At 39.8% G+C, this 18495-nt stretch overlaps 1 protein-coding gene across 1 annotated transcript in view; it reads left to right on the forward strand.

Annotated features, from left to right (window-relative positions):
* SH3RF3 (SH3 domain containing ring finger 3) overlaps positions 1–18495 on the forward strand; it is a 353595-nt gene that overhangs the window by 204898 nt on the left and 130202 nt on the right. The window contains exon 3 of the mRNA XM_081068500.1: positions 14146–14241. Coding sequence (XP_080924626.1) covers positions 14146–14241 — 96 coding nt within the window. The remainder of the gene's footprint in view (positions 1–14145; positions 14242–18495) is intronic.

Here is an 18495-nt window from a genome sequence, read left to right on the forward strand (position 1 = left end):
TGTGTGTGTGTGTTTTTTTGTTTTTTTGTTTTTGGTGTTTTTATGTGTTTTCTTTTTTCTATCCTGAATGGGTGTTTTGTCAAATGCTTTTTTCTGCATCTATTGATGTGATTTTTCTTCTTTAGACTGTTGATGTGATGGATTATATTAAATGATTTTTTAATGTTGAACCAGCCTTGCATACGTATCTGTGATAAACCCTAATTGGTCATGGTGATGAATTCTTTTTATACTTTTTTAGATTCAATTTGCACATATTTTGTTAGGGATTTTTGCATCTATCTACATGAAAGACATTAATATGTGGTTTTCTTTCCTACTGTGTAGTTTCAGTATTAGTATAATATTGGCCTCATAGAAAGTGTTTGGAAGCAGTCCCTCTGCTTCTATCTTCTGGAAGAGATTGTTAGAGCATTTGGTATAACTTATTCTTTAAATGTTTGGTAGAATTCACCAGTGAACCCATCTGGGTCTGGTGCTTTCTGTTTTGGAAGTTTATTGATTATTGATTCAATTTATTTATGGATGTAGGCCTATTCAGAATATCTATTTCTTCTTGTGTGAATTTTGGTAAATTGTTTATTAAAAAATTGGTCCATTTTATTTAGGTTACCCAATTTATGGGTATAGAGTTTTCATAATATTCCTTTATTATCCTTTTAATGTTCATGGGATCTATAGTAATGTCCCCTCTTTTTCTTTATTGATAATGGTATTTAGTGTCTCCTCTTTTTTTCTTGATTAGCCTGGTAAGAAATTTATTCATTTTATTAATCTTTTCATATAACCAGTTCTTGGTTTTGTTGATTTTCTCTGTTGATTTCCTGTTTTCATTTTCATTGATTTCTGCTCTAATTTCCATTATCTTTTTCATCTGCTTACTTTGGATTTAATTTGCTCTTATTTTTCTAGTTTTCTAAGGTGGAAGCTTAGATTACTGATATCAGATATTTGTTTTTTTCTGATGTATGTGTGCATTCAACGTTATAAATTTCCTTCTAAGCACTGCTTTCTCGGTAGCACACAAATTTTTGACAAGTTGTGTTTTCATTTTCATTTATTTTAAAATATTTTAAAATTTCTTGATCTTTTCCTTTGAGTCAAGTGTTGTTTAGAATTGTGTTGTTTAATTTCCGAGTATTTTGGAATTTTCCAGTTATCTTTCTATAATTTATTTCTAGTTTAATTCCATTGAGGTCTGAGAACATTGTATGGTTTCTATTCTTTTAATTTGGGTAAGATGTGTTTTGAAAAAAAAAAGTGTGTTTTGTAGCTGCAAATGTGATCTGTCTTGGTGAATATGCCCTGTGAACTTGAGAAGAATGTGTATTTTGCTGTTCTTAGAAGAACTAGTCTACAGGTGTCCATTATATTCAGTTGATTGATGGTGTTGTTGCCTTCAGCTGTGTCCTTACTGATTTTCTGTCTGCCGGATTTGTTCATTTCCGATGGGGGGGTAGGTGTTGAAGTCTCCAACTATAGTAGATTCATCTATTTCTCCTTGCAGCCTTGCCTCATGCATTTTCACTCTTTCCACATTAATGATTGTTATATCTTCTTACAGAAGTGATCCCTTTATCACTATAATCCCTCTTATTATCCCTCACAACATTCCTTGCTCTGAATTCTGCTGTCTGAAAGTAATATGACTACTCCCATCTTCTTTTGATTAGCGTTAGCATGGTATATGTTTCTCCACCTATTTACTTTTAATCTATATGTATCTTTACATTTAAATTGGGTTCCTTGTAGAAAACATAGAGTTGGGTCTTGTTTTTTGACCCACTATGAAAATCTCTGTCTTTCAGTTTGTGCATTTAGACCATTGACATTCAAAGTGATTATTGATATTATTGGATTACTAGTGATTATATTTGTTTCTGTCTTATATTTTTTGCCCTTAAATTTGTTCTTATTTTTGTCTGCCACTATTTTTTTTTGCCTTTTTTGGTTTTAATTGAGCAATTTATGCGATCCCTTCTTATATCCTTTCTTAGCATGTCAGTTGCCTTAAAATTTTCTTTTTTTCTTTAGTGGTTACCCTAGAGTTTGCAGTATACATTTACAACTAATTCAAGTCCACTTACCTGTTTCACAGGTAGTGTGAGTACCTTATAATCACAAAATAACCCTAACTCCTCCCTCTTCTCCCTTGTATCACAGCAATGATATGTAAGCATGCGTAAATATATTTATAATAAATACGATATATAATATATGATATTTCAGTACACATACACAATCGAATACATTGTTGCTATTATTATTATGAATAAACTAGTATCTGTTAGATAAATTAAAATTAAGACAAAATGAAACTTTTTATTTTACCCTCACTTATTCCTTTTCCAGTGTTCTTCCTTTCTTTGTATTGATTCAAGTTTTTGACTATATAACTTTCTTACTCGCTAAAGAACTTTTAACATGTTCTGCAAGGCAGATCTACCGGCAACAAATTCCCTCAATTTTTATTTGCCTGAGAAAGTATTTCTCCTTCACTATTGAAGGGTACAGAATTCTATGTTGGTGGGGTTTTTTTTCTCAACACGTTAAATATTTTACTCCACTCCCTTCTTACTTGCATGGTTTCTGAGAAGTTGGGTGTAATTTTTATCTTTGCTTCTATTTAGGTATGTTCCCCCCCACCCGGGCTTCTTTCAGTATTTTTTCTTTATCTTTGGTTTCTTATAGTTTGAAAATGATATTCCTAGGTGTACAGTGTTTAGTATTTATTTTTCTTGGTATTATCTGAAATTCCTGGATCTATGGTTTGGGATCTGACATTAATTTGGGGAAATTCTCAGTCATTATTGTGTCAAATATGTCTTCTGTTCCTATTTTTCTTTCTTCTTCTCCTGATATTCCCATTACACATATGCTATGCCTCTTGTATTTGTGCCACAGTCCTTGGATATTCTGTTTTGTGGTTTTTTTCCTCCAGTCTTTGTTCTTTTTGCTTTTAAGTTTTGGAGGTTTTAGTGAGATATCCTTAAGCTCAGAGATTCCTTCCTCAGCCATGTTCAGTCTACTAATAAGTCTGTCAAAGGCATTTTTAAATTTCTGCCATAGTGGTTTTGATCTCTTGCATTACTTTTTGGTTCTTTCTTAGAATATCCATCTCTTTACTTATACTGCCCATCTGTTCTTTCACACTGTCTACTTAATCCATTAGAGCCTTTAGCATATCCATCATAGTTGCTTTAAATTTCCCATCTGATCATTCCAACATCCATGTCATATCTGAGTCTGGTTTGACGTTTGCTTTGTTTCTTCAAACTGTGTTTTTTGCCTTTTAATACGTATAATAATTGTTTTGATAGCCGCACATGATGTACCAGGTAAAAGGAATTAGTAATGTGGTGGTGAGGTTTGGGGAGACAGCAAGCATTCTATATTCCTACCGTGTTTCCCCGAAAATAAGACCTAGCTGGACCATCAGCTCTAATGTGTGTTTTGGAGCAAAAGTTAATATAAGACCCGGTATTATATTATATTATATTATTTTATTTTATTTTATTATATCATATTATACTATACTATACTATATTATATTATACCTGGCCTTATTATGTTAAAATAAGACTGGATCTTATATTAATTTTTGCTCCAAAAGATGCATTAGAACTGATGATCCGGCCAGGTCTTATTTTCAGGGAAACACGGTATGATATTGTTAAGTTTCAGCCTTCTAAGGAAACTGTACCTCTAGATTGTGAACTCCACATGTGTATCTCCAGTTTTCCTTCTCCTCTTTAGGAAGCACAGGATAGCTAGAGAGAGCTGGAATTGGATATGGTATTTATTGGTAGACAATACCATACTTTATTCAACCAGTCTTTTTTTGCTGTGCATTTGTCTCTAGTTTTTCTCTAGTTGAACAAACATTGTAATGAACATCCTCAGTGCTAAATCTTTTTGATTTTCTTAGGATAGAGTCCTTGGGAATGTTGTTAGATTAGTGGGTATTCAGGCTTTGATGTTTAATAGGAATTGCCTAACTGCCTGCCATAAATTTATATCCCCATCCAAATGATGAAGGGCTTCTTCCCTGTATGCTGACCAACACTGCAAGTTGGTTTTATGTTAATCTTTGCTACTTTGATAGGCAAAAGAAAACAAAAAATAAAAAAGGAAATTTCTTATTTTTGATTATTCGTCAGGTGTAGCATTTTGTTAAATTTATTGGGGTGACAATTATTAATGAAATTACATAGATTTCAGGTGTACAATTCTGTATTACATCATCTATAAATCCCATTGTGTGTTCACCACCCAGACTCAGTTCTCCTTCCATCACCATATATTTGATCCCCCTTACTCTCATCTCCCACCCACCAACCCCCTTACCCTCTGGTAACCACTAAACTATTGTCTATGTCTATGAGTTTTTGTTTCTCATTGGTTTGTCTTGTTCTTTTGTTGTTTTTGGTTTATATACCACATATCAGTGAAATCCTATGGTTCTCTGCTTTTTATGTCTGACTTATTTCGCTTAGCATTATACTCTCAAGATCCATCCATGTTGTTACAAATGTTCCTATATCATCTTTTCTTACCGCCGAATAGTATTCCATTGTGTATATATACCACAACTTCTTTATCCATTCGTCTATCGAAGGACATTTTGGTTGTTTCCATGTTTTGGCCACCGTAAACAAAGCTGCAATGAACATTGGAGCACACGTGTCTTTATGTATAAATGTTTTCAGATTTTTGGGGTAGATACCCAGGAGAGGGATTGCTGGATCATATAGTAATTCTATTTGTAATTTTTTGAGGAACCTCCACACTGTCTTCCATAACGGCTGCACCAGTCTGCATTCCCACCAACAGTGTATGAGGGTTCCTTTTTCTCCACAGCCTCTCCAACACTTGTTACTAGTTGTCTTGTTGATGATAGCCATTTTGACTGGGGTGAGGTGATAGCTCATTGTGGTGTATATTTGCATTTCTCTGATGATTAGTGATGTTGAGCATTTTTTCATATGTCTATTTGCCATTTGTATGTCCTCTTTGGAGAAATGTCTCTTCAGGTCCTCTGCCCATTTTTCAATTGGGTTGTTTGTTTTTTTGTTGTTGAGTTTCATGAGTTCCTTGTATATTTTGGGTATTAACCCCTTATTGGAGGCACTGTTTGCAAAAATCTTCTCCCATTCAGTTGGTTGCCTCTTTATTTTGTCGATGGTTTCTTTTGCTGTGCAGAAGCTTTTAAGTTTCATATAGTCCCATTTGTTTATTTTAGCTTTTACTTCCATTGCCTTTGGAGTCAAATTCATAAAGTGCTCTTTGAACCCAAGGTCCATAAGTTTAGTACCTATGTTTTCTTCTATGCAGTTTATTGTGTCAGGTCTTATGCTTAAGTCTTTGATCTATTTTGAATTAATTTTGATACATGGTGACAGATAGCAGTCCAGTTTCATTCTTCTGCACGTGGCTATCCAATTCTCCCAGCACCATTTATTGAAATGGCTGTCTCTCCTCTATTGTTTGTTTTTAGCTTCTTTGTCAAAAATTATCTGTCCATATTTATGTGGTTTTATTTCTGGGTTCTCAATTCTATTCCATTGGTCTAGGTGTCTGTTTTTCTGCCAATACCATGCTGTTTTGATTATTGTAGCCCTGTAGTACAAGCTAAAGTCAGGGAGTGTGATACTTCCAGTATTGTTCTTTTTTCTTAAGATTGCTTTGGCTATTCGGGGTCTTTTGTGGTTTGAAACAAAGCAGATGACTTTTTGTTCTATTTCTTTAAAAAATGCCATTGGGATTTTGATGGGGATTGCAATAAATCTGTATATTGCTTTGGTAATATGGCCATTTTAACTATGTTGATTCTTCCAATCCATGAGCATGGAATGTCTTTCCATTTCTTTGTGTCTTCTTCAATTTCTTTCAAAAATGTCTTATAGTTTTCAGCATATAGGTCCTTCACATCCTTGGTTAAGTTTATTCCTAGGTATTTTATTCTTTTCGCTGCAATTGCAAAAGGAATTGTTTTTTCTATCTCTTTTTCTGAGATTTCATTGTTGGTATATAGGAAAGCAATGGACTTTTGTGCGTTGGTTTTGTAGCCAGCAACTTCACTGTATTCGCTGATTGTTTCTAATAGCTTTTTGGTGGAGTCTTTAGGGTTTTCTATATATAGCATCATGTCATCTGCAAAGAGTGATATTTTAAATTCTTCATTCCCAATTTGGATGCCTTTTATTTCTTTCTCTTGCCTGATTGCTCTGGCAAGGACTTCCAACACTATGTTGAAAAGCAGAGGTGATAGGGGACAGCCCTGTCATGTTCCTGAACGTAGAGCAAAGGGCTTCCATTTTTCACCATTAATTATGAGATTAACTGAGGGCTTGTCGTATATGGCCTTTATTATGTTGAGGTATTTTCCTTCTATACCAATTTTAGTAAGTGTTTTAATCATAAATGGATGTTGTATCTTATCAAATGCTTTTTCTGCATCAATTGATAGAATCATGTGATTTTTGTCCTTTATTTTGTTTATGTGATGTATCACATTGATGGATTTGCGAATGTTGAACCATCCTTGTGCCCCGGGGATGAACCCCACTTGGTCGTGATGAATAATCTTTTTAATGCATTGTTGTATTCGATTTGCTAGAATTTTGTTTAGGATTTTAGCATCTGTATTCATCAGAGATATAGGTCTGCAGTTTTCTTTTTTTGTGTTGTCCTTACCAGGTTTTGGTATCAGGGTAATGTTGGCCTCATAAAATGAGTTAGGGAGTACTGACTCTTCTTCAATTTTTTGGAAGAGTTTGAGCAGGATTGGTATTAGATCCTCTTTGAAGGTTTGGTAGAATTCACTGGTGAAGCCATCTGGTCCAGGACTTTTGATTTTGGGAAGGTTTTCGATGACTGATTCAATTTCGTTACTGGTGATCGGCCTGTTAAGATTTTCCAGTTCTTCATGATTCAGCCTTGGAAGGCTATATGTTTCTAAGAACTTGTCCATTTCTTCTAAGTTATTAAATTTGGTGGCTTATAGTCCTTCATAGTATTCTTGGATAATCCTTTGTATTTCTGTGGTGTCCATGATAACTTCCCCTTTTTTATTTCTGATTTTGTTAATTAGTGTCTTCTCTCTTTTTGTCTTAGTGAGTCTAGCCAAGGGTTTGTCAATTTTGATAATCTTTTCAAAGAACCAGCTCTTTGTCACATTAATTTTTTCTATTGTCTTTTTGTTCTCTATTTCATTTAGTTCTGCTCTGATTTTTGTTATTTCCTTTCTTCTGCTGACCTTGGGTTTCGCTTGTTCTTCTTTTTCTAGTTCTTTAAGGTGTAACATGAGGTTATTTATTTGGGATTTTTCTTGTTTCTTGAGATAGGCCTGAAATGATATAAATTTCCCTCTTAAAACTGCTTTTGCTGCATCCCAAAAATTTTGGTAGGATGTATTTTTATTGTCATTTGTTTCTGTGTATCTTTTGATCTCTCCTCTAATTTCTTCTTTGACCCAGTCATTCTTTAAAAGCATGTTGTTTAGTCTCCATGTATTTGTGTTTTTTCCTGCTTTCTTTTTGCAGTTGGTATTCAATTTCAAAGCCTTGTGATCAGAGAATATGCTTGGTATGATTTCAATCTTCTTAAATTTGCTGAGGCTGATTTTATGTCCCAATATATGGCCTATCCTTGAGAATGTTCCATGTAGACTAGAAAAGAATGTATAGTCTGATGTTTTAGGATGTGCTCTATGTATGTCAATGATGTCCATTTCATCTAATGTGTCATTTAGGGCTGCTATTTTGTTATTTATGTTCTGTTTGGATGATCTATCCATAGCTTTCAATGATATATTTAAGTCCCCTAGTATAATTGTGTTTTGGCCAATTTCTCCCTTTAGTTTTGTTAATAGTTGCTTGGTATATTTCGGTGCTCCCTGATTGGGGGCATAAATATTGATGACTGTTATGTCTTCTTGTTGTATAGTCCCCTTTACCATTATGAAATGTTCATCTTTGTCTCTTGTTATCTTTTTCACCCTGAAGTCTGTTTCATCTGATATCATTATGGCTACACCTGATTTTCTCTGGGAACCATTTGCTTGGAGTGTCAAGTTCCACCCTTTCACTTTGAGTCTATGCTTGTCCTTGTAGCTGAGATGTGTCTCTTGTAGACAGCATATGGTTGGGTTTAGTTTTTATTGATCCAATCTGCTACTCTGTACCTTTTTATTGGTGAGTTCAGTCCATTTACATTTAGGGTGATTATTGATACGTGACGATTTCCTGTCATTCTATCTTTAGTTTTCTGGTAAAGCTGTGTCTCTGTTGTTTCTTTGCCTTTTTGTTTTTGTCTATTATTTCTGTGTGGTGGTATTCTATGATGTTTCCCTCTGTTTCTTCTTTTATTACAGTATATATTTCAGTTCTGGATTTTTTTTGAGTGGTTACCCTTAAGTTTATGTAAAAGAAAGTTTGATATTTAGAGTATTCCATTTTCTTCAGCATGCTTACTTTCTTTTTTTTTTTTTTTTTTTTAATTAATTAATTTATTTATTAGTTTCAGGTGTACAAAACAAGGTAATACTTAGACGTTCATCATTTATATCCCTCATACTGTGAACCCCCCTCCCCCCATCCACTATCCCTCCGACCTCACACTGAACCATCACATTATATATATAAAATTATAGTTGGCATTCATTAATGTTTAGCTTCTGATGTACAATGCCATGATCAGGTATCCACAGTATCCCTGAGGTGGTCTCCCAAATAGGACGCATGTCCATCGGATACCCAACAAAATCTTTACAACATTATAGAATACCTTCCCCAAATTAATTTTCAAAAGAAAAACCCTGAGGCCATCTTGTGGTTACCAGCTGCTTCCAAATCCCTTCACCTTTCCCCTTATCCCCAACCCCCTCCCACACACCCATCTAACCACTCTCGGTTTTTCAGCACGCTTACTTTCTCCATTCCCATATTCCGGTTCAGGCCTTTACTCTCCTCGTTTTTATGTTTTGGTTGCCACAAATTGTCCCTGTTGCTGGTGGTAGAATAGCCTCCTTTAGCATTTCTTATAGTGCAGGTCGTGTATTAGAAAATTCCCTCAGCTTCTGTATGTCTGGAAAGGTCTTTATTCCTTCTTCATATCTAAAGGATATCTTTGCTGGATATTATATTCTTGGTTCATAATTTCTCTCTTTCAATAGTTTGAATATTTGGTTCCACTCCCTCGTGGCTTGTAGAGATTCTGCTGAAAAATCTGATGATAATCTAATGGGCTTTCCTTTGTAGGTTACCGTCGTCTTTTCCCTGGCTGCCTTGAGGATTCTTTCTTTGTCGTTGATTTTAGACAGCTTCAATACAATGTGCCTTGGAGAAGGCCCGTTGGGATTGAGATAATTAGGTGTTCTATTTGCTTCTTGGATTCGAGGATCCAGTTCTGTCCACAAGTTTGGGAAGTTCTCATCGACAGTTTGTTTGAATATGTTCTCTGTTCCCTTCTCTCTTTCTTCTCCTACTGGTATGCCCATTATTCTTATATTGCTCTTTCTGATGGAGTCAGAAAGTTCTTGTAGAGTTCTTTCATTTCTTTTAAGTCTCAAGTCTCTTTCTTCTTCCATCCATGTCATTTCCAGGTTTCTATCTTCGATGTCACTGATTCTTTCCTCCATCTGGTCAACTCTACTACCTAAGCTGGTTATTTCATTCTTAATTTCTTCTATTGAGTTCTTAATCTCCAGAAATTCTATTTGGTTCTTTTTAAAAATTTCAGTGTCTTTCGTAAAATGCTCATGTTGTTCTTTGATTGTGTTTCTGAGTTCATTAAACTGCCTTTCTGTGTTTTCTTGCATCTCGTTGAATTTTTCCAGAACTGCAATCTTGAATTCTGTATTGTTTGTCACATATTTCCATGTCTTTAGGTTCCTTTTCTGGAGATTTTTCACTTTCTTTCTGAGCTGTCTTGTTGCCTTGGTTATTCATGGCAATTACTGATTTATTATTTCTCTTCCTAGACACCTTCAGGAATGGCTTCAGCAACAGGTTGATAGGAAGAGGACTTTCTTTTGTTTTCCAGTACTTGTTGGTAGAATGTTTTATTTTCTTTCCGACTGTAGCATTTTTTCTCTCTCTCACACGGTAGTGCTATGTTTTCTCTGCACTATTCCAGCTTCTCACACAATGGGGGGATTCCCTGGGAGACGGGATTCTCCTTTGTTAATAGTTAGCCTGGGTCACAGGGCATAGTGTCCGTGTGGGTATGCGGAGAACTTCTGAAGTTCCAAAGCTCTTCCTGCGCCAGATTCAGAGCCTTTGTGTTTTAGCAGTTCTGCCCAGATAGGTGGGGCCAGGGGCATGGTGAGTTGTGAGAGGTTTCCCAGAGTAATGGCCAACCACCACCACAGCCAGTCCTGCTTCCACAGCTCCCTCTCCTTTGCCGGAACTAGTTGGGCTGCGAATCTGTGTCTGCGGTCCACAGTTCTCAGAACAGGAAATATTCTGTCCTTTAATCTGACACTGCTACTTTATCGCTTCTAGCACCGGGCAGTTGGGGAAGGGGCGAGTCTGGGAGGGTAGGGAGGGTGTGGCTAGTCTCAGTGCCCAAGGCTTCCGTTGTCCGCTAGGCAGTGAGGGCTTAAACCACCGTTTTCAGCCTTCTTCCCTCCTTCTTTGCTCCGAGGTGAGCATTGCTTTCAGCCGTGTTATATGCTGTCCCCTCAGCCCTGTGGGCCGTAAGCGGAGCCCCAGCAGTCCGAGCTCTTCCCTCTCCCGCAGCTGTGGTAGTTCCCGGATGCAGCGAGCTGAGAGCACTGAGCCAGGTCTGTATCCTGCGTCTGCGCGACTCCATCTCGCACTTCTCCCTTCTCTCCTTCTCCTCTCGCGATTCTCCCACCTTTAGGTGAATTCAGCAGTGGGCCTCTTCGTCTTGCCTGTCTGCTGTGCAGGGAGTCCTTTGTGGAGTTATAGTTGTTCCATTAGTTTTAAATTCCAGGGGAGCTTTACAGAGGCTAACCTCACGCCACAATTTTGATGATGTCACCAGGTATAGCATTTTTAAATGTGTTTAATGGCAATTAGCTTTTCTTCTTTTTTGTAAGTTGTCTGATTTTTGCCCTTGGCCTATTTTCTTGTAAGGTTTTTCTTTTTCTTATACTGTGTCTTTAAGTGTTTTTATAGTAAAGATATTAAATCTTTGTCTCTAATATATCCTGCAAATATTTTACTAGTTTATTTGCCCTTTTGTTTTGTTTTTGCTGTTTTTAACATAGAGAATGTCATTTTTCTGTAGCCATATCTTTGTTATCACACTTCAAAAGACCTTCCCCAACTCCAGATTAAATATCTATTCACAGTTTCTTCTTGGAAATTCAAGTTTATTTTTCACACATTTAAATCTTTAGTTCTTATAGAATTAATTTTGACATGTACAGTGAATTAGAGAACTGTTTTTTTAATGGTTAGCCAATTTTAATCACATTTTCTAACTGATTATTGCTGGTAAATGGGAAAACCAATTATTTCTATGTATGTATTTTAAAATTAGCAGCCTTTCTGTATTTCTTACTTATTCTAATTTTTAGCTGACACTCTGTTTTTCTAAGTAGAAAATTATAAACTCTTCCTTCCTATATTCATAGTTTTGGTTTTATTTTCTTTTATTTCTTTGTCTCTAATTTCTAGACCAGTCTTAAATAATACTGTTAATATTATGGCATTTCCCCCCCCCCCTTTTTTTTACCCAAATTATTCTGGTATTTTCTTCTTTTTAATTTTTAGTTTTATAAAATTAAATGTCCTTTTTATGTTATTTTGCTCTTGCAAAAACTCTGACTTTTAGGATGCCTTCAATTACCTTTCCCTTTGCATGAGGAGTGAAGTTTTAGGGTCTTCCGTTTGGCTGAATCTGAGTTGAGTTCCTCACAGGCTGAGGACTCTCCTGGTTGTGACCTTTTTAGGTGAGGAAGGCATGGGAGTTCAGGGGCATTCTCTGTACATCTCTTCTCAGCCCGTCAGCCACTTTGTCCCTAATGATTATCAGAATAACCCACACACTCTAATGGCTGAGCATTTGCTGGAAGGAAACCCTTGTAAATATCATCCTATAGCCCAAGAACCATCTACCCTATAACTTGTGAACTTATATGGTTCTTTTATACTGTCTATGACATTTTTCTAGCCTATATCAATTGGGAAAAGAAACGTTCTAAAGTCACAAATCATTCTGTTGTTTGGGATTTTTTAAAGCTGGGAAATTGGGGGTGAGGACTGGGAAACCTAGAGCTCGCCCCTAAAGTCTACCTGTACTAGAAGAGGAGAGGTTTGAAAGAGACCTTGGTGGAACCTCCCAGTACAACCTTCATCCTTGCTTTTCCCTCTCTGTGTTCTCCAAACAGCATATCCAACTCTCGTTAGCTCATTCCTACTTTGCCCAAGATGAATAGCCCAAAACTGTGTGGTCTCTCAGCTTACAGTGAAGCAGGTTCTCTGATAATTCCATGAAGTCTCCTGGCCTAAAACATCCCTCTGGGGAGGCCTACGCCTTAGGGCGGCCTACCAGTCCCATATTATTGCTTCACATTAAAATAACAAAGGCTCATTGGAAAGGCAGATTGTGCTTTCAAATCCTATAGAAGTTACTCCATTATGCTGCTCTTAGTCTTCAATTCCTTAGCACATTAGAGTCCCAGATAGGTCAGTTGGTCTCCTAGCAGATACTTGAGGGACAAATGACAGGGAGGTCTTGATGTGGCGTGGTGGGAGCTGGTAAGTTGTGAGGCAGGCAGTCCTTGGTGGGGAGGGGGAGATATATTATACATCCTGTGTACTGAAGGAAGGATGGTTATTGGAGAGGGAACAGAGGCTAGTCAAAGACCCCTTGGTATAGGCACCGGTTTTGCCCATGACGTCCCTGTCCGGTTGTCTTGACACTTGCTGCAGCCTGAGTTGTCTCTCTCTTCCCCAGTGTCCCTTCCTGGTTTTCCCCTTATGTTCCCAATCACTTCTCCATCCTTTCCCCCACTTTCCATTCCACCCCTCAACCCCCTCTTCATTGGTTCCTGTAGCTTCTAGCACCTGTGAAGGAATCCTGGACATTTTCTTCCTCACCTGGCCTGTCTGCCAATCTCCCCGGAAAGCTCATTTTCCCTTTTTGCTTCATGCTTCTTCCTTTCTCTTTCTAGATATTTGCACTTTGTGCATCTATACTTGATATCGTCTGGTATGCCAAAGAATTTAAGGGTTAGTACCCACAATGCGTTACGTACCCACAATTCCAAATACAGGGAATTAGACTGGGTCATTTTTGATTCTTTGATGGAACCAGAAACTTAAAAAGTTTTATACTCAGCTAAATTTATATTTATTCAAAATATTTTTATTCTATTAAATAAATAATGGGAATGGGAATTTTAAAATACAAAGTACAGTAATCTTCCTTGTCTGTGGGGGGTATACATTTCAAGACCCCCAGTGGATGCCTGAAACCACAATAGTATCAAACCCAATATATACTATGTTTTTTCCTATACATACATACACTTTATGGCTTCTCTTTGTCATATCCGAATTGCCAGCATCACTATTCTTGCTCTTTGGGACCATTATTAAGTAAAATAAGGGTATTTGAGCACAAGCACTGCGATTCCACTGCAGTTGATCTCATAACCTAGATGGCTACTAAGTGACGAATGGGCAAGGAGGGGGTGTGTACTCATATGCAGCGTGGCTACATGGGACAAAGGGATGATTCACGTCCAGGGTGGGATGGTGTGAAATTTCATCGTACTACTCAGAATGGCATGCAATTTAAAATTTATGGATTTTTTATTTCTGGAGTTTTCCATTTAATATTTTTGGACTGCAGTTGCCATAGGTAACTGAAACTGTGGAAAGCAAAACCAAGGATAAGGGAGACTGTATTGTAAATTGCCATGCTTTTCCATTTAAGAATCTTTGTAGCTGTAATCAATACATAACAGAGAAAGAGAAAGATCCTGGGTGAAAATGTAACGGTTGACTCTTTTCATATGTCAGATCTCAGAATGGATAATAAACCACTCTTTGAATCATTGCTTAGAATGTTTTCTTGGTTTCAACTGCACTAATGCGTCTCTTGTTCTCTTTTTTGTTGTGTGCATGTCCTTGTGTTTGTACGCGTGGTGGGTTCCGGCAATTTCAGGATGAAATCCTGACTGTGATCAGAAGAGTGGATGACAACTGGGCAGAGGGAATGCTGGGAGACAAGATTGGAATTTTCCCCCTCCTCTATGTGGAGGTAAGTAAGGCCATGCTCTCAGACTCGCTTCCTCTTTTGTCCTTGTTGCTTGTTTCAGCAGACCAGGTGTGACTTTACCATGGAGTCCCCTTTCCTAAGAGAGAAAGAGACACTCCACAGTAGTCTCAGGTCAGATAGAATTTTTATCCACACCCCCGTGTCAGTGCTATAAGAATTGCCTTGGCCAGCTTTGCGTGATTTGTCCCTGGCCCAGCTGTGAATCATCTCACAACATGAGCAACGAAGGAGGGCTCCCATGTGGACCTTCTCCATGTCTCACAGGAAACCTGTGCATGGCACCCAGTTTTCCAAGATTCTCCTAAGTACTGTTGCTTTTGTCTTCCCAAACTCAGAAGAGAAGAACTCGTACCCAAAGGCAGCACTTCCCTTTAACACTGCCAACAGAGCTGAAGGAAACACTGCCAAGCCATTTGTCTTCATAGGACTCTGAATTATTGGGCAGTTAATTGAACTGCGAGTCCCTAAAGTGTAGATAGTTTGAGGCTAATTTGAGGCCTATTAATTTCCTGTCTCTTTTTTGTAACTATGAAACACCAGGTTTCTAGTGAATAAGTTATGGGCTGTTGCTGAGTAGAGAGCACCTTAGAATGTTTGACTTCTAAATGCCTGTTCACCATGGACTGTTTGTGTGTGTGCAGGAGTGTGGGCCCCTTGTGTGTGTGTGTGTGCGCCATTTATCCACGTGTGTACATCCCATGAGCTGACCACATGCGTCATCCTGCAATCACTGGAGTCATCCCATAAGAATCATTCAGCTAATGCTTATTGAGTGCTTGCTGTATGCCAAATGCTTCTAAGTATTTCCTCATTTGATCTTCTCAACAACCCAGCTCATGAAAACCATGAATTCCCCCACTTGACAGATGAGCAAATAAAGGCTCAGAATGGTCCCCCAGCTGATAAGTGCAGAGCTGGGACTTGAATCTGGGTTGTTTGTTCTAGACTTAGCCCTTCACTCTCCTGCCACCCACCAACACACGGCAGTTCACTCAGTTTAGTAGGTAACATGATCGGCTTTGCCACACCTACCAAGTGGTGTGTGGGTGCCAGTAGGTGTTTTTTAAACACATCTGGTGATTCCCGTTATTTACAGGATCTGGTCCAAATGCTTTAGCATGGCGTTAAGGCCCGTTGCATTTTGGCCCTAATCTATTTTTCCAACCTCATCTCTTGTCATTTCCTTCCACTTCTCTAAATATTATGAATCAGTGCTTCTCTCACATTGTTTTGGATAAGCTGCCTAGGAGATTGTGAGATCTTCCCACAATAACAATAAGTATACCTGTAAGATTCACAATTTCCCTAACAACTTATATGCTTCTATTTGTGCTTTTGCTTTAATTCCCCCAGGGGTATTCTTCTCTGTCCTGCTGCTTAAGATGAAAAAACTTTGATGCTTGAATACCACTACAGTGCAGTCTAGAAGTAAAAAAAAAAAAAAAAAAAAAAAAAAATCTATTGCTCCCAGACATTTTAACTACTAGAATCTTTTTCTCAGGCAGACTTTTAGGGATCCTCAAAGACATATATGAGAATGTTCATAGGAACTTGACTATGATGGCCCCAAAGTAGACACAACTCAAATGTCCATCAACAGTGGAATGGATAAACAAAGCATGTCTATATTATGGAATACTATCCAGCAGTAAAAATGAACAAAAGATTACTACAGTTGAAAGCATGTATGATTCTCACAGACAAATTTTTGAAATAAGCCACACACTGAAGAGCATATGACGTGTGATTTTTTTTTTTTAAGTTCAAAAGCAGGCAGAACTAGTCCAAGGTAATGGAATTCAGAGCAGTGGTGATTTTGTGGGGGGAGACTCACTGGAAGAAGCAAAAGGGGGCTTCTGGATGTGGAGATGTTTTGTATCTTGGCCTCTGGGAGTGGTTACACAGAAATAGCAGCTGTAAAATGGTGTACGGTTAATGATTGTGCACTTTCTTTAGAATGCAATTTAAGAAGCTTGGAGATAACCTTGTAGGAAACCCCAAGGTAGGTAACAGTGGCACCCTTGCCCTGCCAAAGGCCAAGTGAGGCTCATCGGCTACCCCTGCCCTGGAGGGGCTCAGGCATGGTTAGGGAGGCTGAGCCCTTGGGCACAGGGCTGGGAAACCAAACAGGTGGGCTCCTGACGGTTCTCCCTGGTTCCAAAGACTTATGCAAGGGCCAAGCTGGTGAGTCACCTGTCTGTGCCTTTCCAGGGCCTGACTTCCTAACCCCTGCAGACGTTCCTTTCAAATAAACCTCCATCTGGGATATGAGGGAGGCTCCTTCGTCTTTCTGGCCCTACCGTCTTCGTGCCCCACGCCTCCACTCACAGGCCAGCCTCTGCTCTGAGCACAGCCCCCTCAGGCCCTTATGTGTTTCCCCAGAGAGGATGTACCTGTGGCCCTTGAGGCTCGGGCTCGGACCTGCTCGTAGAAGCAAGGGCAGGCACCCCTGAGGCAGCCCGAGGTAGGGGCCTGGCTGCTCCCGGTCCTACACCTTCCTGGGCAGGGCTGCTGCCCGGGGCTTGGTCCCACACCATCGCGCTAGGTGCCCCAGCCGCAGCCACAGCACTGTCTGCTCTGAAGTAGACTCCTGAGCTCTCAGCAACCACTGAACACATGAAGCCCCCAACGGGTATTTCCTGAGATTGTTTCATTGTTTACATATCAGTTCCCTTTTGAACTGCTTGAGTAAAAGCCCACTGTGATTCTTGCCTCCTATGCACGCAGCCTTGGGGTGGAGCCAGATGGTCAGAAAGTTCACAGTTTAGCTGAGATTGTCTTCCTCTGGGAGTCCAAGTGGGCATTTGCAATCAGTGTGGTTGGAGCTCGGGCCCTTCTCCTAGATGGAACTTGAGCCAGACTGGAGGGGGCCTGGGCTTTGGTTCTGGACTGCTGCTCAGGCTGATGGCACAGTTTGGAGTGTTATGTATCCCCGAAGATGAGCCTGATGTTCATGAAGAAATGTAGCTGGAATCACGCTCCTTACAGGACTGAATGACAGAGTTCTCTCTCCTCTCCAGCCCTTCCAGCTGTGGTCTGACGCGTGGTGCAGACAGGCTTGTGGGCAGGAGCCAGCTGGGGTCCCGCAGTGCGCGGAGAGGATCCCCTCACCTGGGTCTCCCATCAGTGCAGTTTAGGCTGTGATCCTTGACCCAGGTGTATCCTTAAGAAGTAAATGAGAACTTTTGCTCTGCAGTCTGTGTGGTCCTCTCCCGACCGGGTCTGTTTCTTCGTCCTGGGATTGCACAGGGGCACAAATGGTATAAAACCAGCCTGGAGCTGGCCTGGCTTCGTGCTACTGGCAGTCTGTTTCCTGAGAAGGCAGTCCCTGTCTCCCTAGAAATGCCTTTATTCCTGGTGGACTGTGGAAATACTCCTCTCACCCATGTTTTCCACAGCCGCTAGGTGCCCAGCTGCCAGCTACATCCGCGTCATTGACCTGAACCAGCTGGTCACTGCACAAAGTCTGTCTGCACCTCGCTCCCTCACCCAGACTCTTCCTCACCACGCCTCTGTGACTTTCTTTCCCGAGGCCCTTAACCTTCCTCACCTCACTGCCTACCTAGCTCCTCTTTCTGACTCCCCAGCGCACAGTTCGGCATCCCAGAACCTGCCTCCTGATCCTTTTCTCCCCATCGGTTTGATGAACAGTCACCGTCCAGTGACCGTCTCCACACAGGGACCAACGGCTTGTCTCACTGACACCTGCCTGTTTGTCAGATGACTTCTAGGCAGGGTGTCCTCACCTGTGGCCTGGACTATCCTGAAGTGGTGTGCACTCAGGACCAAGAGAGGAGCAGGTTCTCATTCTCGGAGAAGAAACCCAAAGATAAGACAGGGCCTGCCTTCCACGTCTTTAGTCCCGGAGGGGGCAGAATAATTGCCATCACTTTGGTTCTTCAGAATGTACTGTTCTAAGGGAAGTAAGAATGATTTAATCTGAGGGAATTCCTTGGACCCAGGAGACAGGGGAGCCCTCCTCCTTATATGTGAGGGGGTAAATGTTGTGTGGGAACACGTGGGGGCTCTCACGGTCCCTGAGCTCCAGCATGGCTTGGCTGGGTCTGGCTTTGGTGGCCCCACCCTGTACATGAGCGCCTAACCTGAGGTTCTGCCAAGCCACCCCATTCTCCTGTTTCATGGGTCTTCAAGATGGCACGCTTGTGGTCTGCTCTTAGTATAAACTTTAGGCCATGCCCTGAGAGCAAAGTCAACCCCAGTGGCAGGACCATGAGT

This window comes from Rhinolophus hipposideros (assembly GCF_964194185.1).
Source record: "Rhinolophus hipposideros genome assembly, chromosome: 12".
Classification (NCBI taxonomy): Eukaryota; Metazoa; Chordata; class Mammalia; order Chiroptera; family Rhinolophidae; genus Rhinolophus; species Rhinolophus hipposideros.